The following is an 18,518-nucleotide window of genomic DNA, read 5'->3' as shown; positions in this document are numbered from 1 at the left end:
AGAGTGAGTCTAGAGATAGGAGTGGGACCGTGGCAGGGAGAAAACACGAAAAAACCCCATTGTTGGGTGCTCCATTCCATGGCGTCCCTTCTCCGGCCCACCTCGTCGTCGTTCCGCCTCTCCTCATCCCCGCTCCCCGCATCTCCACCCATCTCCCCTTCCCGGCGGCGCAAGGCACCTCCCGCGCCACTCGCGTCCCCCGCTCCTCCTTCCCGGCCCCGCGCCGTCGCCGCGGCAGCCTACGGAGGAGGCGCCGCCCCCGTCGACACGCAGACGTTCATCATCGCCGCGTCCGTCGTCGGCGCCGTCTCCCTGTCCCTCGTCCTCGGCCTCAAGGTCTGGTCGCCGCGCGTTGACACGTCATGTCCTCCTCTTCTTCCTTACCGATAAGCGATGAGTGGCTGCTGCTGGCTCTGATTTCGTTTCTTTCTCCTTTGCAGGGGGACCCTGTTCCGTGCGAAAGGTGTGCTGGAAATGGTACTTCTCTCTGCTCATAGTCTCTTATTTTGAGAACTTGCTCCACTGATGTTGATTTGCATGGCAACTGAGCTAAAACTGTAGCTTGCACATTCACACACACCTAATATGTTGATTTTAACGAACTACCACGTTTGCACCTATCCAACTACTGATGTTTGGGTATTTGGAATAGTAATTTTTAACGAAGTTAGCAATATGGGAGAAACAAAACAAAATGCTGAAGGTAGCTTAAAACTGAACCAAGTTGTTCATTCGGTACGGTGCTACGTCGTTGGAAGAGCACAATCAATGGATGAACATAATACTCACTTTACTTTAAGTAAAACGATTGACATTGCCTTTTTAATTGTTGGCGAAACCGTGCATTTAGCAAGTTCTCTTTAATCATTACTGAATTACTCAATATATGAGCTTGCACTACATCGTCACTTCGATCGTGCAGTATGAGGAACAGTTCGCATTACCTCGTTGGTATGAAAGCATATACAGCGGATCGGTTTGCACCGTTCCTGAATCCGATACTTCGACATGGTCGTGCTCACATGCTTATAGCATTGTGCGCATGCAAACTTGCTGAACATTGTAATTTTTTGTTTTGCCTAGGGGGCACAAAGTGTGTTTTCTGCAGCGATGGCAAAATGAAGGCAGACAACGGGGTGGTCGAATGCCGGGTATGCAGAGGAGCAGGTTTGCGTTCTTCCCTTCTTTTCATACCATCCGTTGTATAGCACTTCGCAGGGCAAGCTCTTGGCATATCACTACATGCTAATTCGATCTCAGAGACAAAGCTTGTAGTCTTCATTGTGCTTGCCCATTTCTTCTCTGACATTCCACTATATATATTTTTCACACAGGGCTGATACTCTGCAAGAAGTGCGCAGGTTCTGGTTACTCTAAGCGCTTGTAGCCGCAGCTAGCAGACATTGTGCTTTCCGTCAACAGGATAAGTTGCACATTTACGTGTGAAACTGAGCGCTGTACAGATAGATAGAGAACTGATCTCTATTGCCGAATTGTTCATATAGGGAAAATATGAGATTGAGATGATGTATTTGCATCTACAAAATTGTACGTATCTTTGCCCATGTAATTGGCTTAACATCCCATATGATATGCGTAAGTTGGCTCCATGATCCCTAGTGGGTTCCATGCCTATCAGATTCATCCAAGTTGCATCCCTCAAAAAAAAAAAAAGATTCATCCAAGTTGCACTGCTCAGCGCTCACCCATCGCCTGATGTTAACAGGTTATGTGATCTGCAAGAACAGAACATTTCGCAGAGCAATTCCGTGTGAAGACTGCAATTCGAAACAGGAGACAGAAGATGCACGGTACAGCTTGTTCTTGGTTCAAGAGTGCGAATTGTTTAGCTGAAAGGACTGAAAACAGAACTGTACAAAATTGCCCATACAACAACAAGCCGAACACTTAGGAATTAGGATAACCACGGCAGGTAAAGTCTCCCAAACGGTTTTCTACATATTCCGTTATTATAACCATGACACTTCAATTTTCGAAAGATAAACCATACAAGAACCCTAGATATCCAGTGAAACACAGACTTCAGCTCTGAGACAGTAAGCGATATGATTGCATCTTGCTACACATCTGTGATCTGGCTCCCGAATTCCGAGTACTCATTCTCATTGGCCTTCTTCGCGGTACCTTCCTCAACATGCCTCTCCACAGGTCGCCTAGGAAGTGCTCTCGACTCCTCGTCATGAGTGGAAGGAAACCCAAAGGATCTGAAGAAATCGTTGGTCATCCGCTCAGCTTCCTCCATAAAGCTACTGAGGCTCCCAGTGAAGTCTTTCTCAATAGCTTCTATGTCGCTGCGAAGTCCTGGAAATGCAAAGGGCTCTTTTGTTGGGAAGCCGAGAGAGTGTGAGGCGCCTGTCATTTCATCTGTGACATCTTCTTCAGTGTGCTCAGTTTTGGATTCCACCAGTTCGGAGGGCCTAACAGAGGAACATTGTTGGTTAGTTTAGATAAGCCATGAAGGAATAAAGCACATAAGGAATTTGTCCATAACCAGCCAAAAGAATGATATCATCGCATAAACTTATCCAACTTATCAGACATAATGCAGTATTTAATTAAGAATGTGTAGGTACTAAGGAACACTTTTCGAGAAAGGGAAATAGTACAAGAAATTGGGACTCAATCACCAACCAATTTGATAGCCAAGTGCAAGAAAGTTAACAAAATATGCCAGGTTGATATGAGTTTCCAATGCTTTTAACATATGTATTTCCGTTAATAATATGACGTCTCTTTTCCAATGATAATATGCTGTCAGCTGTCCCTTCTATGGGTACAACGACATTGCTTGGTTCCTCTTGACACACCACATGAATACTATGTGCAGAACAGAAAGAATATCCCCTGCGAATAACTGTGTTTGTGTTTGCTTCACTTATTGCTCAACAGACATGAGACTTGTGGATCAAATGTATCAAGTATCAACTACATAGTTGTCAGGCAATTTTGGTGTCACATTGGAAGCCATCAAAGCTGCCAATTATCTGGTACAGCACCAAGTCCTACAGCAGGAAACACTGAAGCCATATCTGTCCCTACATGGCTACATACAGACCTAAATTGGATGACATCAACAGACGCCAGTTTCACTAATCCGTGGTCACATGTCTAAAATGAAAATCAACGTCGCCTGCCTAACACATAAATCCACAGCAAAGTAGGGCCGCAGTACCTCAAACTGGGAACTCAATCACCAGGAAATCAACTCCATACATGGCAGGACATCACAATTCCTAACATAATAACATAGCAGAAATGATCCTTGCAGGAGAACTCGGCACGATCGAGGAGTGGGGGAGCGGGAGCCGGAGCCGGAGCCGGGAAATTTTACCTGCCGACGCAGTCGCGGAGGAGCTGCTCGGTCTTCTCGCACTTGCGGACGAAGCGGCCGGGCTCCACCTCCTCCGTGTGGCAGCGGGACTGCACCACCCGGCGTGTGCCGACGTGCGCCCCCTCGCCGCCGCCTCGGCCCGCCAGGTCAGGGACGCCGCCCAGCCCGCGGCCACCGTCGGCCTCGCCGTCGCCGTCGTCGTCGTCGTGCCAGCGCCAGCCCATGGTGTGTTTGGGGAATCTGAGTTGGGGACAGGACAGGGATTTGGGGAGGCGAGCGTGGGCCGTTTCTATTTCTGGTCCCGAGTTTGGGCTTTTTGCCTTGGAGAGCAATCCGTTCTCGAGTGGGTGCTTCCGGAAGGATGTGGAAGGCGTGATGAGCAATCTCGACCGGCACGGACGCCTCACCACGTGTCAACTTCACAATTGCTCAACCTAAAAAAGATCAGTGAGAACGCCTTATTTTTATAAGGAAGTTTTATTTATGGAAGAATTCATTTCCATGTGAACAACCCTTTTTAAGAAGTTCGTCTGATCAGTTGCATAGAAAATCATTGTTATGTTTTGAACATCAGAAGCAGATAATAATCCATGAATCCGAGAGCACTTCCTTGATTATGTAGAGAAATCATGCTTTATAGCACGCAAACAAACACCATCTATTGCACATTCCATTCATGTAGGAGCATGATTGAATTATAAACTCCATTGATGATCTATTGTTCGGAAGATAATTTCCTTCATATTGTTAAAATAGTGGTATTGGGAAATTAAAGGTTTTATTAGCGGAGACGCATAACTATATCGGCCAGAACCACTTCTTTCTAGTTGCCACCCCTAGTGCTTGAATCATCGTGCTCCTTCGTCCCTTGATACCAAACGCCCTGACTCGGACAGGAACACAAACTTACACTTGGTGCCGTTGAAGTTGTCCTCGAACTCAAGAGCAAGCTACGGTGACAATGTTAGTGTTGCACATATCAAGAAGAAAGTTTGCCGAACTCCTTGTCCACCTCTGCGGTGATGATTTCTTCGATGGAGTTCATGAGGAAGGAGAATCTCTTGTTTTGGTGTGGTAGGTCTAATTACGTATTATTGCTTTGCGTGAAGCCTATCCATCTCTCTATGTATCTCAATTTGTTGGTGTTTTCCCCTATCGACCAGGTTTATACAATTTCACTTTCATCGCGGTGTTAGTGATGCTAGGTCTTGATGCGCGTGGTTGACGTATTGTCTTTTCGTTCGACACGCGTCCGTTGGGAACCCCAAGAGGAAGGTGTGATGCGCACAGCGGCAAGTTTCCCTCAGTAAGAAACCAAGGTTTAATCGGACCAGTAGGAGTCAAGAAGCACGTTGAAGGTTGATGGCGGCGAGATGTAGTGCGGCGCAACACCGAGGATTCCGGCGCCAACGTGGAACCCGCACAACACAACCAAATTACTTTGCCCCAACGAAACGAGTGAGGTTGTCAATCTCACCGGCTTGCTGTAACAAAGGATTAACCGTATTGTGTGGAAGATGATTGTTTGCAGAGAAAACGAGTAAAACAAGTATTGCGAGTAGATTTGTATTTCGAGTAAAGAGAATTGGACCGGGGTCCACAGTTCACTAGAGGTGTCTCTCCCATAAGACGAACAGCATGTTGGGTGAACAAATTACGGTTGGGCAATTGACAAATAAAGAGAGCATGACAATGCACATACATATCATGATGAGTATAGTGAGATTTAATTGGGCATTACGACAAAGTACATAGACCGCCATCCAACTGCATCTATGCCTAAAAAGTCCACCTTCGAGGTTATCATCCGAACCCCCTCCGGTATTAAGTTGCAAGCAACGGACAATTGCATTAAGTATGGTGCGTAATGTAATCAACAACTACATCCTTAGACATAGCATCAATGTTTTATCCCTAGTGGCAACAACACAACACAACCTTAGAACTTTCGTCACTCGTCCCGAGTGTCAATGCAGGCATGAACCCACTATCGAGCATAAGTACTCCCTCTTGGAGTTACAAGCATCTACTTGGCCAGAGCATCTACTAGTAACCGAGAGCATGCAAGATCATAAACAACACATAAGCATAACTTTGATAATCAACATAACAAGTATTCTCTATTCATCGGATCCCAACAAACGCAACATATAGAATTACATATAGATGATCTTGATCATGATAGGCAGCTCACAAGATCCGACAATGATAGCACAATGGGGAGAAGACAACCATCTAGCTACTGCTATGGACCCATAGTCCAGGAGTAGACTACTCACACATCACACCGGAGGCGACCATGGCGGCGTAGAGTCCTCCGAGGGATGATTCCCCTCTCCGGCAGGGTGCCGGAGGCGATCTCCTGGATCCCCCGAGATGGGATCGGCGGCGCCGGCGTCTCTGGAAGGTTTTCCGTATCGTGGCTCTCGGTACTGGGGGATTCGTCACGGAGGCTTTAAGTAGGCGGAAGGGCAAGTCAAGAGGCGGCACGGGGGCCCACACCATAGGCCGGCGCGGCCAGGGGTGGGGCCGCGCCGCCCTAGGGTTTGGCCACCCCGTGGCCCCTCTTCGTCTCGTCTTCGGACTTCCGGAAGCTTCGTGGAAAAATAGGCCCCTGGGCTTTGATTTCGTCCAATTCCGAGAATATTTCCTTACTAGGATTTCTGAAACCAAAAACAGCAGAAAACAGCAATCGGCACTTCGGCATCTTGTTAATAGGTTAGTTCCGAGAAAATGCACGAATATGACATAAAGTGTGCATAAAACATGTAGATAACATCAATAATGTGGCATGGAACATAAGAAATTATCGATACGTCGGAGACGTATCAGCATCCCCAAGCTTAGTTCTGCTCGTCCCGAGCAGGTAAAACGATAACATATATAATTTCTGGAGTGACATGCCATCATAATCTTGATCATACTATTTGTAAAGCATATGTAGTGAATGCAGCGATCAAAACAATATGTATGACATGAGTAAACAAGTGAATCATAAAGCAAAGACTTTTCATGAATAGCACTTCAAGACAAGCATCAATAAGTCTTGCATAAGAGTTAACTCATAAAGCAATAATTCAAAGTAAAGGTATTGAAGCAACACAAAAGAAGATTAAGTTTCAGCGGTTGCTTTCAACTTGTAACATGTATATCTCATGGATATTGTCAACATAGAGTAATATAATAAGTGCAATAAGCAAGTATGTAGGAATCAATGCACAGTTCACACAAGTGTTTGCTTCTTGAGGTGGAGAGAAATAGGTGAACTGACTCAACATTGAAAGTAAAAGAATGGTCCTCATAGAGGAAAAGCATCGATTGCTATATTTGTGCTAGAGCTTTGATTTTGAAAACATGAAACAATTTTGTCAACGGTAGTAATAAAGCATATGCATCATGTAAATTATATCTTATAAGTTGCAAGCCTCATGCATAGTGTACCAATAGTGCCCGCACCTTGTCCTAATTAGCTTGGACTACCTGGATTATCACCGCAATACATATGCTTTAACCAAGTTTCACAAAGGGGTACCTCTATGCCGCCTGTACAAAGGTCTAAGGAGAAAGCTCGCATTTGGATTTCTCGCTTTTGATTATTCTCAACTTAGACATCCATACCAGGACAACATAGACAATAGATAATGGACTCCTCTTTTAATGCTTTAAGCATTTGACAACAATTAATTCTTTTCTCATTAGAGATTTGAGGATGTTTGTCCAAAACAGAAACTTCCACCATGAATCATGGCTTTAGTTAGCGGCCCAATGTTCTTCTCTCACAATATGCATGCTCAAACCATTCAACTCAGTGTAGATCGCCCTTACTTCAGACAAGACGAACATGCATAGCAACTCACATGAAATTCAACAATGAGTTGATGGCGTTCCCAGATGAACATGGTTATCGCACAACAAGCAACTTAATAAGAGATAAAGTGCATAATTACATATTCAATACCACAATAGTTTTTAAGCTATTTGTCCCATGAGCTATATATTGCAAAGGTGAATGATGGAATTTTAAAGGTAGCACTCAAGCAATTTACTTTGGAATGGCGGGAAAATACCATGTAGTATAGGTAGGTATGGTGGACACAAATGGCATAGTGGTTGGCTCAAGTATTTTGGATGCATGAGAAGTATTCCCTCTCGATACAAGGTTTAGGCTAGCAAGGCTTATTTGAAACAAACACAAGGATGAACCGGTGCAGCAAAACTCACATAAAAGACATATTGAAAACATTATAAGACTCTACGCCGTCTTCCTTGTTGTTCAAACTCAATACTAGAAATTATCTAGACCTTAGAGAAACCAAATATGCAAACCAAATTTTAGCATGCTCTATGTATTTCTTCATTAATGGGTGCAAAGCATATGATGCAAGAGCTTAAACATGAGCACAACAATTGCCAAGTATCACATTACCCAAGACATTTATAGCAATTACTACATGTATCATTTTCTAATTCCAACCATATAACAATTTAACGAAGGAGAAACTTCGCCATGAATACTATGAGTAGAAACCAAGGACATACTTGTCCATATGCTACAGCGGAGCGTGTATCTCTCCCATAAAGTGAATGCTAGGATCCATTTTATTCAAACAAAACAAAAAACAAAAACAAACCGACGGTCCAAGAAAAAGCACATAAGATGTGATGGAATAAAAATATAGTTTCAGGGGAGGAACCTGATAATGTTGTCGATGAAGAAGGGGATGCCTTGGGCATCCCCAAGCTTAGACGCTTGAGTCTTCTTGATATATGCAGGGGTGAACCACCGGGTGCATCCCCAAGCTTAGAGCTTTCACTCTCCTTAATCATGTTGCATCATACTCCTCTCTTGATCCTTGAAAACTTCCTCCACACCAAACTCGAAACAACTCATTAGAGGGTTAGTGCACAATATAAATTGACATATTCAGAGGTGACACAATCATTCTTAACACTTCTGGACATTGCATAATGCTACTGGACATTAGTGGATCAAAGAAATTCATCCAACATAGCGAAAGAGGCAATGCGAAATAAAAGGCAGAATCTGTCAAAACAGAACAGTTCGTATTGACGAATTTTAAAATGGCACCAGACTTGCTCAAATGAAAATGATCAAATTGAATGAAAGTTGCGTACATATCTGAGGATCATGCACGTAAATTGGCATAATTTTCTGAGCTACCTACAGGGAGGTGGACCCAGATTCGTGACAGCAAAGAAATCTGGAACTGCGCAGTAATCCAAATCTAGTACTTACTTTTCTATCAAAGACTTTACTTGGCACAACAAAACTCAAAACTAAGATAAGGAGAGGTTGCTACAGTAGTAAACAACTTCCAAGACACAAATATAAAACAAAATACTGTAGCAAAATAACACATGGGTTATCTCCCAAGAAGTTCTTTCTTTATAGCCATTAAGATGGGCTCAGCAGTTTTAATGATGCACTCGCAAGAAATAGTAGTTGAAGCAAAAGAGAGCATCAAGAGGTAAATTCAAAACACATTTAAGTCTAAAATGCTTCCTATGCATAGGAATCTTGTAAATAAACAAGTTCATGAAGAGCAAAGTAACAAGCATAGGAAGATAAAACAAGTGTAGCTTCAAAAATTTCAGCACATAGAGAGGTGTTTTAGTAACATGAAAATTTCTACAACCATATTTTCCTCTCTCATAATAATTTTCAGTAGCATCATGAGCAAACTCAACAATGTAACTATCACATAAAGCATTCTTATCATGAGTCTCATGCATAAAATTATTACTCTCCACGTAAGCATAATCAATTTTATTAGTTGTAGTGGGAGCAAATTCAACAAAGTGGCTATCATCATATATAGGAGGCATATTGTAATCATAAAAGAAAATTTTCTCCTCAATGCTTGGGGGACTAAAAAGATCATGCTCATCAGAGCCAGCTTCCCCAAGCTTAGAATTTTCCATAGCATTGGCAACAATGGTGTTCAAAGCATCCATAGTAATAACATTCCCATTAGCATGCATATAAAGTTCCATGGGTTTTTTAATTCTCTCTTCAAACACATCATGTCCTAATTCAAGATAAAGTTCATAAAGATCTCTCATATTTTTGTTGTTTTCCATTATGCTTAACTAGTGAAATAAAAACATGCATGATATTAAGTAAAGTAAAACAAGTAACTAATTTTTTTGTATTTTGATTTAGTGCAGCAAACAAAGTAGTAAATAAAACTAAGCAAGACAAAAACAAAGTAAAGAGATTGAGAAGTGGAGACTCCCCTTGCAGCGTGTCTTGATCTCCCCGGCAACGGCGCCAGAAATTTACTTGATGCGCGTGGTTGACGTATTGTCTTTTCGTTCGACACGCGTCCGTTGGGAACCCCAAGAGGAAGGTGTGATGCGCACAGCGGCAAGTTTCCCTCAGTAAGAAACCAAGGTTTAATCGGACCAGTAGGAGTCAAGAAGCACGTTGAAGGTTGATGGCGGCGAGATGTAGTGCGGCGCAACACCAGGGATTCCGGCGCCAACGTGGAACCTGCACAACACAACCAAATTACTTTGCCCCAACGAAACAGTGAGGTTGTCAATCTCACCGGCTTGCTGTAACAAAGGATTAACCGTATTGTGTGGAAGATGATTGTTTGCAGAGAAAACGAGTAAAACAAGTATTGCAGTAGATTTGTATTTCGATAAAGAGAATTGGACCGGGGTCCACAGTTCACTAGAGGTGTCTCTCCCATAAGACGAACAACATGTTGGGTGAACAAATTACAGTTGGGCAATTGACAAATAAAGAGAGCATGACAATGCACATACATATCATGATGAGTATAGTGAGATTTAATTGGGCATTACGACAAAGTACATAGACCGCCATCCAACCGCATCTATGCCTAAAAAGTCCACCTTCGAGGTTATCATCCGAACCCCTCCGAGTATTAAGTTGCAAGCAACGAGACAATTGCATTAAGTATGGTGCGTAATGTAATCAACAACTACATCCTTAGACATAGCATCAATGTTTTATCCCTAGTGGCAACAACACAACACAACCTTAGAACTTTACGTCACTTGTCCCGAGTGTCAATGCGGGCATGAACCCACTATCGAGCATAAGTACTCCCTCTTGGAGTTACAAGCATCTACTTGGCCAGAGCATCTACTAGTAACGGAGAGCATGCAAGATCATAAACAACACATAAGCATAACTTTGATAATCAACATAACAAGTATTCTCTATTCATCGGATCCCAACAAACGCAACATATAGAATTACATATAGATGATCTTGATCATGATAGGCAGCTCACAAGATCCGACAATGATAGCACAATGGGGAGAAGACAACCATCTAGCTACTGCTATGGACCCATAGTTCAGGAGTAGACTACTCACACATCACACCGGAGGCGACCATGGCGGCGTAGAGTCCTCCGGGGGATGATTCCCCTCTCCGGCAGGGTGCCGGAGGCGATCTCTTGGATCCCCCGAGATGGGATCGGCGGCGACGGCGTCTCTGGAAGGTTTTCCGTATCGTGGCTCTCGGTACTGGGGGTTTTGTCACGGAGGCTTTAAGTAGGCGGAAGGGCAAGTCAAGAGGCGGCACGGGGGGCCCACACCATAGGCCGGCGCGGCCAGGGGTGGGGCCGCGCCGCCCTAGGGTTTGGCCACCCCGTGGCCCCTCTTCGTCTCGTCTTCGGACTTCCGGAAGCTTCGTGGAAAAATAGGCCCCGGGCTTTGATTTCGTCCAATTCCGAGAATATTTCCTTACTAGGATTTCTGAAACCAAAAACAGCAGAAAACGACAAGCGGCACTTCGGCATCTTGTTAATAGGTTAGTTCCAGAAAATGCACGAATATGACATAAAGTGTGCATAAAACATGTAGATAACATCAATAATGTGGCATGGAACATAAGAAATTATCGATACGTCGGAGACGTATCAGGTCTCTGTAGATCTATCAAGACAAATATGGGGTGGTCTGTCTTTCCCTTATCGACCAGGTTTGTACAATTTCACTTTCATCGCGGTGTTAGTGATGCTAGGTCTCTGTAGATCTATCAAGACAAATATGGGGTGGTCTGTCTTTCCCTTATCGATCAGGTTTGTACGATTGTACTTTCATCGCGGTGTTTGTGATGCTAGATCTTTGTAGATATATCAAGACAAATATGGGATGGTCTTCCTTTCCCTTATCGAATAGGTTTGAACAATTTCACTTTCATCACGTTGTTAGTGTTGCTAGGTCTCTGTAGATCTATCAAGACAAATATGGGATGGTCTTTCAGCCCTCTTTATCACTTTCTTTTCGGGATGACAACCTATTTATCGCACACCTTCTAACTTCAACCGGCGACTTCACGGCAACCCCTTAACAATGTTCTTCTCGCTCCAACGTGGTTCGGAGGTCTATAAACAACATCAAACAACACTCAACACTTGCAGGATGCTAAGTGCACGAGAAAGATGACATCCTAGAAACATACATGTAATTTTCTTTTTATTTAAATAAGGATGGCCATCTAAAGATTGGTTGATTTACGATATTGGACATCTTCATCGGATTTGACAAGTGACAAACTATTGTGTCAATGACACAAATGTGTCATTTGTGCTAAATTGCAACCAAAGATGTGTTATTTTGTCAAAGTTTTTTAGTATTTCCTTCGTCTCATGAAACTTATCAGAGATTTATCAAAATTTAGATGTATCTAAATTTAGATTTATCAAAACAAATATTTGATAATTTTTATGAGATGAAAGTAGTGGACTCTTTACAAAAACATAACTATATCGATGTGTCTCTGATAAACAACCTCTACGAATAAAATTCGAGCTAATTCGAACAAATCGGTAATTACCCATCCCTTGCTAACCCCTAAACCCTTTCTTCCCCCCTCGCCGCCCACGATGCTCCGCCGCGCCGCCCCCTCCGCCGCCAGCGCGCTCCTCCTCCGCCGTGCCCTCTCCACCTCACGGCCACGCTCCCCCTCCGCGGCCACCGCGGTCGCGTCCTCCTCGGCGGTGAACTCCATCATCCTCCGTTCCCTCAAGGAGCACTACCTCGAGGTCAACAAGATGACGCCCCCGCCCAAGATCAGCCCGCCCAGGCCCTACACCATCGTCAAGGGCGCCCTGGACCAGTCCACGGGCCCCGTGCTCCGCCGCGCCTACGGGGACGCCGGCGAGGAGATCTCCATCTCCGTCGCCAGGCTCGCCAACATCATGCCCCCCGGCGCCGACTTTGACTCCGACTCCGACGGCGGAGGCGGGCCGAGCGAGTCCATTAGCCAGCTCTTCCTCCACGTCGACATCTCCAGGCCGGAGAGCGGCAAGTCGATGCAGTTCCTCTGTGGGCTGTATCCCGACGCCGTGGGGATCCACTCTGTCTGCCTTCGGTCAAAGACTGCGCCGTCTGGGGCGGCGGCGGCGGCGATTGCGGCCAAGGGAGGTGGCGAGTACCAGGGTCGCATATTCCAGTGAGTTACTTCTTGCGAATTCCTTTTGAGTTTGTTGTTCTGTGAGATTTTGTTCAGTAGAGGAGCTTCTATCAGTGCCCTAGTTTTCGAGAAACCTGATTTGCTGCGCAATAAGATTCTGATTGGTAGACAGTCAGCTTGATTACCTTTAGTATGCAACATTGGAACCTGAATTTCCCAAGAAGTACGAACGAATTGTGATTTCTCTAATTTAGTAGGCATATCCGGTGCTATAGGTATACATTGACTGTTTACATGCTCTAGTGTGATTCTGACAGTCAGAATGGTTAAGCGGATTTGCTAGTTGCTGGTGATCAGTCCGAAGGTCTAAGCTCAATGATAGTAGTTTTGATGATAAACAATGGGTCCTAAAGTATGGTAGGCACTAGGCTCAATGATATTGCATGTTGGTTTGTCTGAAATTAATTGCCTAGTGTTATTTTGCAGTTTTGCTAGCAGAGTTCTGTAGTAATTGTTAGGAATGGGGTGTTGAAACACAGATAATTGCGTGAAAATAAGAATTCACGTATACCAATGTGCTCAGAACTCGATACTCATTGCCAAGTCCATGTTTCAGTCATTGAGTCGGTGACCATATGTCTAGACAACTTAAATGTGGATATAACTAAAGAAAAACAAATGAGCTTGTTAACAAGCGCAATTTGCTATACTAGATTTGTTTTCCCTTAATTTGATAAATAGAGGATCTTGTTTGTATCAATGCTCTATTTTTCGAGGAACCTGATTTGCTGCGTAATAAAAGTCTGATTTTACCTTCACCATGCAATATTGAAATGTCAATTCCCAAGAAGGATGTGATAGAAAAACCTTTTATGTATGTGATTACGTATATAGACTTCTCCTAGTAACACCATATAGATTATGACAAGACCTTTAGCTCCGTTGTCAAACCTAGCACAGTCCTTATAGTTGTTTCTCTTGGTTTACTCGATTATAGATTATGCATGTGATTGCTATCTTTCCACTCGCATATTCGCCAGCTCGATGCTAAGAATGTTCTTACATGGTCATCTCTCCAAAACCATGTGCATCGCCGTTTCCAGCTGGTCCATCTATCTCAAAAAAATATGTTATCAACATCATCCAGCGAGATGGTATGTCCGATTGCAACCCTGCAAAACTCCCATCGTCTCCGGCTCCAAAACCTCGGCTAACGACGGTCTTGATAGTCCTACCCTTCATCAGAGCCTTATTGGCGCTCTTCGGTATTTCACTTTGACTCGCCCTGAGATCGCCTATGCAGTTCACCGGGCTTGTCTCTTCATGCACACACCACACTTTACTCATATTGATCTTGTTAAGCGAAGCGTTCATTATATCATAGGCACACTCAATTACGACACACATATAGTTCCGTCCCAGACTTCTTCTTTAGTTGCCTTTTCTGATGCGTATTGGGTGGTTCCTGACACCCGCCAACCCACAACAGGATTCTGTGTTTTCTCGGTGATAATCTCACTCTTGGTCTGCCCAATCCATCTAACCATGTCCAGCACTAGTGCTGAAGCAGAGTATCATGCAGTCACTCATGTTATTGCTGAAAGTAGTTGGATTCAGCAACTCTTGCAGGAGTTACGCCAACATGCTGACAAGTCCACTATTGTCTATTGCGACAATGTCTCTGTCGCCTACCTCTTCACCAGCCCAGTGCAGCACCACCGGGCAAAACATATTGAGGTTGACATAAATTTCGTGCGCGACAAGTTACAGGTTGGCGAGGTCCAAACTCTGCATGCTCCCACGTCTTCACTGTTTGTGGACATTTTCACCAAGAAATTTACGACTACACCCTTTCTTGAGTTCAGGTCCAGTCTTACCGTTCGTCAGCCTACTGGCGAGACTGCGGGGGATGTTAGACTAGGATTTACTCTTGCTGTTAGACTAGCACATAGTCTTTGCTTATCCATGCACGTTATTGTGAGTGTAGCTAGGATATGAACTAACTCTACGAGCTGTACTCTCTCCCTCTCTATTTCATTGTACGCCTATATAGCCTATATATGTAACCATATTTACCTAAATGAAATACACATTGAGATTACAATCACATCCATACCAAGTTCGCCTATCATGATATCAGATTAGATCCTGAATCCCCAATGATGGCCAACTCCGCCGCCTCTAGCACGAGTACCAGCACCACCACTACCGTGGCACTTCTGAACGCCGGCCGAAGAGGAGGGGGCAGTAGCAGCAGAGGTAGCTACAAAGTGGCGGTGCTGGTTGCCGTGCTAGAGGCGGTGGAGTTGTCAGTCATTGGGGATTCAGGATCTAATCTGATACCATGATAGGCAAACTTGCTATCCATGTGATGGCAATCTCAGTCTGTATTCCATTCATGGGTACATACGGTTACATATATAGGCATACAATGGAATTGAGAGATGGTGAGAGTACATCTCTTAGAGTTAGTTCAGATCCTAGCTATACATACGGCAAAGTGCAGCATGCTTGCATGGCTAAGCCAAGACTAAGTGCTAGTCTAGTCTAACAGTACAAATTGTGATTTTACTAATTTAGTTGGCACATCTGGAGCTATAGGTATACACTGACTGTTTGCATGCTCTAATGAATGTCTCTGGGACACAGAATGGTTAAGCAGATTTGCTAGTTGCTAGCTATGAGTTTGATGGCCTAAGCTCAGGGAATTTAAATGATAAACAATGGGTCCTAAATCATGGTAGGCACTAGGCAATTGAGGTGTCCAGGAGCGGCCTGTCAGTGAATTCTTAAAAGGGCACCAATATCTAAGAATATCCTGCAAGTGGTGTCCAGGAGATATTCTGACTGCATATTGCTTGCTGGTTTGTCTGAAATAAATTCCTTACTGAAGTTTTGCACTTCTGTTAGGAGATTTCTGTAGTAGTTGTTGACAATGGGGTGTGAAACACATATATTTCGTGGCTAAAGGAAAAGTTTCAAGTATACCAATGTGCTCAGCACTCGATACTTCTTGCCAAGTCCATTTTTCAGTCAATGACTAAGTGACCATATGTCTAGAGACCACATGCTCATATAACTTAGAAAATAACGAGTTTGTTAACAAATATTACATCCATTCCGAAATATAAGCCTTTAAAAAAAGCTAAACTAGCTTTCAAAAAAGGCTTATATTTTGGAACGGAGGTAGTAGCAATTTGTATACTAGAGATTATTTTTCCTTGAGAAAAGGGATCTCTCCTCAATCTTATTAATTACAAAGTAGGGCTGAATTAATTTGAAGCGGGGCACTATATGCCTTTTATATAAAACAAAGTACCAACATCAGCTAACAGAAAAAAGAAAAAAGCCTCTCTTTTCAGAAAATAGACCTAGAACTATGTGTTACGTAGATCAACCAGGCTACAGGCCATGGAGTAACTTTGGACAGACATAAAAGGCAACACATCGCTAGGCCCAGCAGGAACAGGGAAACTGAAGAATCAAAGGTCGTCGCCACCAGGATGAAGGCACCAAAGCAATATTCTACCCATCAGCTCCCACCCATTGGCACAATCAAACGCCTTAGCAGCTAGCTCTCTGAGTATTCGAGATCCTTGTTGGAGCCTTTTGTCCATTTTCTTTCTGCATATTTGACAACAAGCTTGGTGTACAATGGTCGTAGTGTCGCTAGGAAATTGCAAAAGCAGGCATTGTTCCTGACGACCTGGTCAGGCTGGCCTTCCACAAAGCCCTCACAATTATCGTAGACCCAGCTGCAACCCTCTTCCTCTGATTAAAGCTCTCAAACGGACTATCACACATATGTGACAGACCAGTAGGCATACCAACAAAACCTGTGGCACATTGAGCTTGTTAGACACATCGATCCAGAATCTGTGGCTTGCAGCCATGTAGGGCCTCTTTGATTCATAGGATAGGAAAATGAAAGGAATAGGAAAGTTATAGGAATAGAAAAGGATGTCAGGTCTAAAACTTTCCTCTTTCCTTATGCATAGGACCAAAGAACGAGGTCTGACGTCTGAGTGATTTTTTTTTCAAGTTTTGCCTTGAAAGTGAGAGCTAGAGGAAAAGTTCTCTAGTTTGCCCTTGCTCCTTTTCTATGAATCAAAGCAGTGAACAGTAGTATCTTTGGAAAATTTCCTAACCCCGTTTCCTTCATGTTTCCTCCAAATCAAAGGAGCCCTAAGTAGTGACTGGCTGACTGCTCTCTAGGTTGATGTCAATGGCAATGCTACATAACAGTAGACTTGGTTTAGTTACTGCTATCAGATCTGAATGGAAATAATAATTTGGATTATTGTATGTGCCTACTTAGATCTGTTATGCAGTGCGCCACAGTACAGAAAAACTTCAAATTGTTATATTAAACTATCCTGAACTGTGTTCTCCAGTAACCAGTCAAATCTGGAAAAGCTATCTCTTGTATTAATCGAATTGTGCTGTATGATGTTGTTCTTTACATCTTTGCATACTTGTTTGGATCAAGGTTGCTTGTCATACCTGGTATTTATAAGTCACGTAATGTTATTTTGCTTTGTATTGGTGCTAAGGCTGGTTGATACATTACAAACCTGATAGCACTAACATGGGAACTGATGCTCTGAATGTTGACATGCTACCTTTTACTTGTAATATATAAAGTTTTATTCTGATTGGCAGAGAGTTGGACGAGAAGGTGCGTGATGCATTCCATCTTTACATCGAGGCCCGTGGCATAAATGAGAAGCTCTTCCCTTTTCTACAAGCTTGGCTCTATGTGAAGGATCACCGCAACCTGGTACGCTGGTTCAAGAGTGTGGGAACAGTCATCAGTGAGCCAAAGCCTGAGCAAAAAACCGAGTAAGCTGCATTGCTATTTGTCCTCTGTGTCACATACATCTTTCTTTTTGAGGATAATCAGTGGGAAAGGCTCCCACTGAATTTTTTTATTTATATATAAGAGATCTGTACTATTTACAAACAAGGTTACAAAAATGTAAAAAGAAAGAGAACTATGTCTGCTGGGAGGATCATTATGTATATGGAGATAATGATCCTGGCAGCATGGGGGATCTGGATGGTAAGAGACAACAAGATTTTCGCATACATCTTTCTGAGTGGTAGGTAACATTTAAGTTCACGCTAACAAATACTATACGATCACTGTAAAACACAGAATGTCTTATATTACGTTTATTGGGTTATTAAGGTAATTATGCCTGTGAGTTGAAACAAGCTCACTGCTGCCGCATAATATAATGTGCAAGAGAGATCTGACTACAGTTTTATGCCTTTCAGATGACAAGAACACTTTGTCAAGATCACCCGTGAGGTGGGCGCGGACAAGTTTTTGCTTGGTGAAGAGGACCCTGAGGATCGTGAGTAGTGCTAGTATAAAGTGGCTGCAGTGTACAAGATAGTGCAATCAGCTAATGTATACCGTATTGTGGGTTAGTTTTGAGTGACCCCCTCGTGGGTCATTAGTCCTTTTGATTTCCCTGACTGACAGCTTCTCATCTATTCCACGACCGCACGCCAGTTGAGTTGTGCATTGCAATGATGCATCTTCGTGGAAAGGCAGCACGCCTTCCACTGAGAAAAGCATTTTTTGTTGCTTACTCTTCTGTTTTCGTTACTGTAAAAAGGCTATCGTGTCCAAATTATATAGGCGTTCCATTTGTTGAAACAACCTACAGCTCGCTCTGAAAACACAGGGAGAGTAAATACTTTCAAGAATAAGAGTATCTCCAGTCGCGTCCCACA

The 18,518-nt window shown here is 43.5% G+C and overlaps 3 protein-coding genes across 3 annotated transcripts; 2 read left to right on the top strand and 1 right to left on the bottom strand.

Moving 5' to 3' along the window:
• Positions 1–1,570, top strand: LOC124666291 (protein BUNDLE SHEATH DEFECTIVE 2, chloroplastic). The gene is made up of 4 exons (XM_047203636.1): positions 1–336; positions 441–477; positions 1,084–1,167; positions 1,335–1,570. The coding sequence occupies exons 1-4, from the start codon at positions 79–81 to the stop codon at positions 1,385–1,387; spliced, it is 432 nt and encodes a 143-aa protein (XP_047059592.1). The 5' UTR covers positions 1–78; the 3' UTR covers positions 1,388–1,570.
• A 254-nt stretch (positions 1,571–1,824) lies between these two features.
• LOC124665198 (fra a 1-associated protein) lies at positions 1,825–3,576 on the bottom strand. Its single transcript, XM_047202620.1, has 2 exons — positions 3,353–3,576; positions 1,825–2,438 (listed from the first exon to the last, which is right to left on the bottom strand). The coding sequence occupies exons 1-2, from the start codon at positions 3,574–3,576 to the stop codon at positions 2,081–2,083; spliced, it is 582 nt and encodes a 193-aa protein (XP_047058576.1). The 3' UTR covers positions 1,825–2,080.
• Positions 3,577–12,243: 8,667 nt separating this feature from the next.
• LOC124668350 (mitochondrial acidic protein mam33) lies at positions 12,244–18,226 on the top strand. The gene is made up of 3 exons (XM_047205510.1): positions 12,244–12,812; positions 17,436–17,615; positions 18,054–18,226. The coding sequence occupies exons 1-3, from the start codon at positions 12,244–12,246 to the stop codon at positions 18,055–18,057; spliced, it is 753 nt and encodes a 250-aa protein (XP_047061466.1). The 3' UTR covers positions 18,058–18,226.
• Positions 18,227–18,518: the final 292 nt, after the last annotated feature.

The sequence above is a fragment of the Lolium rigidum genome, chromosome 6, assembly GCF_022539505.1.
Source record: "Lolium rigidum isolate FL_2022 chromosome 6, APGP_CSIRO_Lrig_0.1, whole genome shotgun sequence".
NCBI classification, from domain to species: domain Eukaryota; kingdom Viridiplantae; phylum Streptophyta; class Magnoliopsida; order Poales; family Poaceae; genus Lolium; species Lolium rigidum.
The sequence above is the reverse complement of the archived record's forward strand: the minus strand, read 5'-3'. Positions and strand labels throughout refer to the sequence as shown.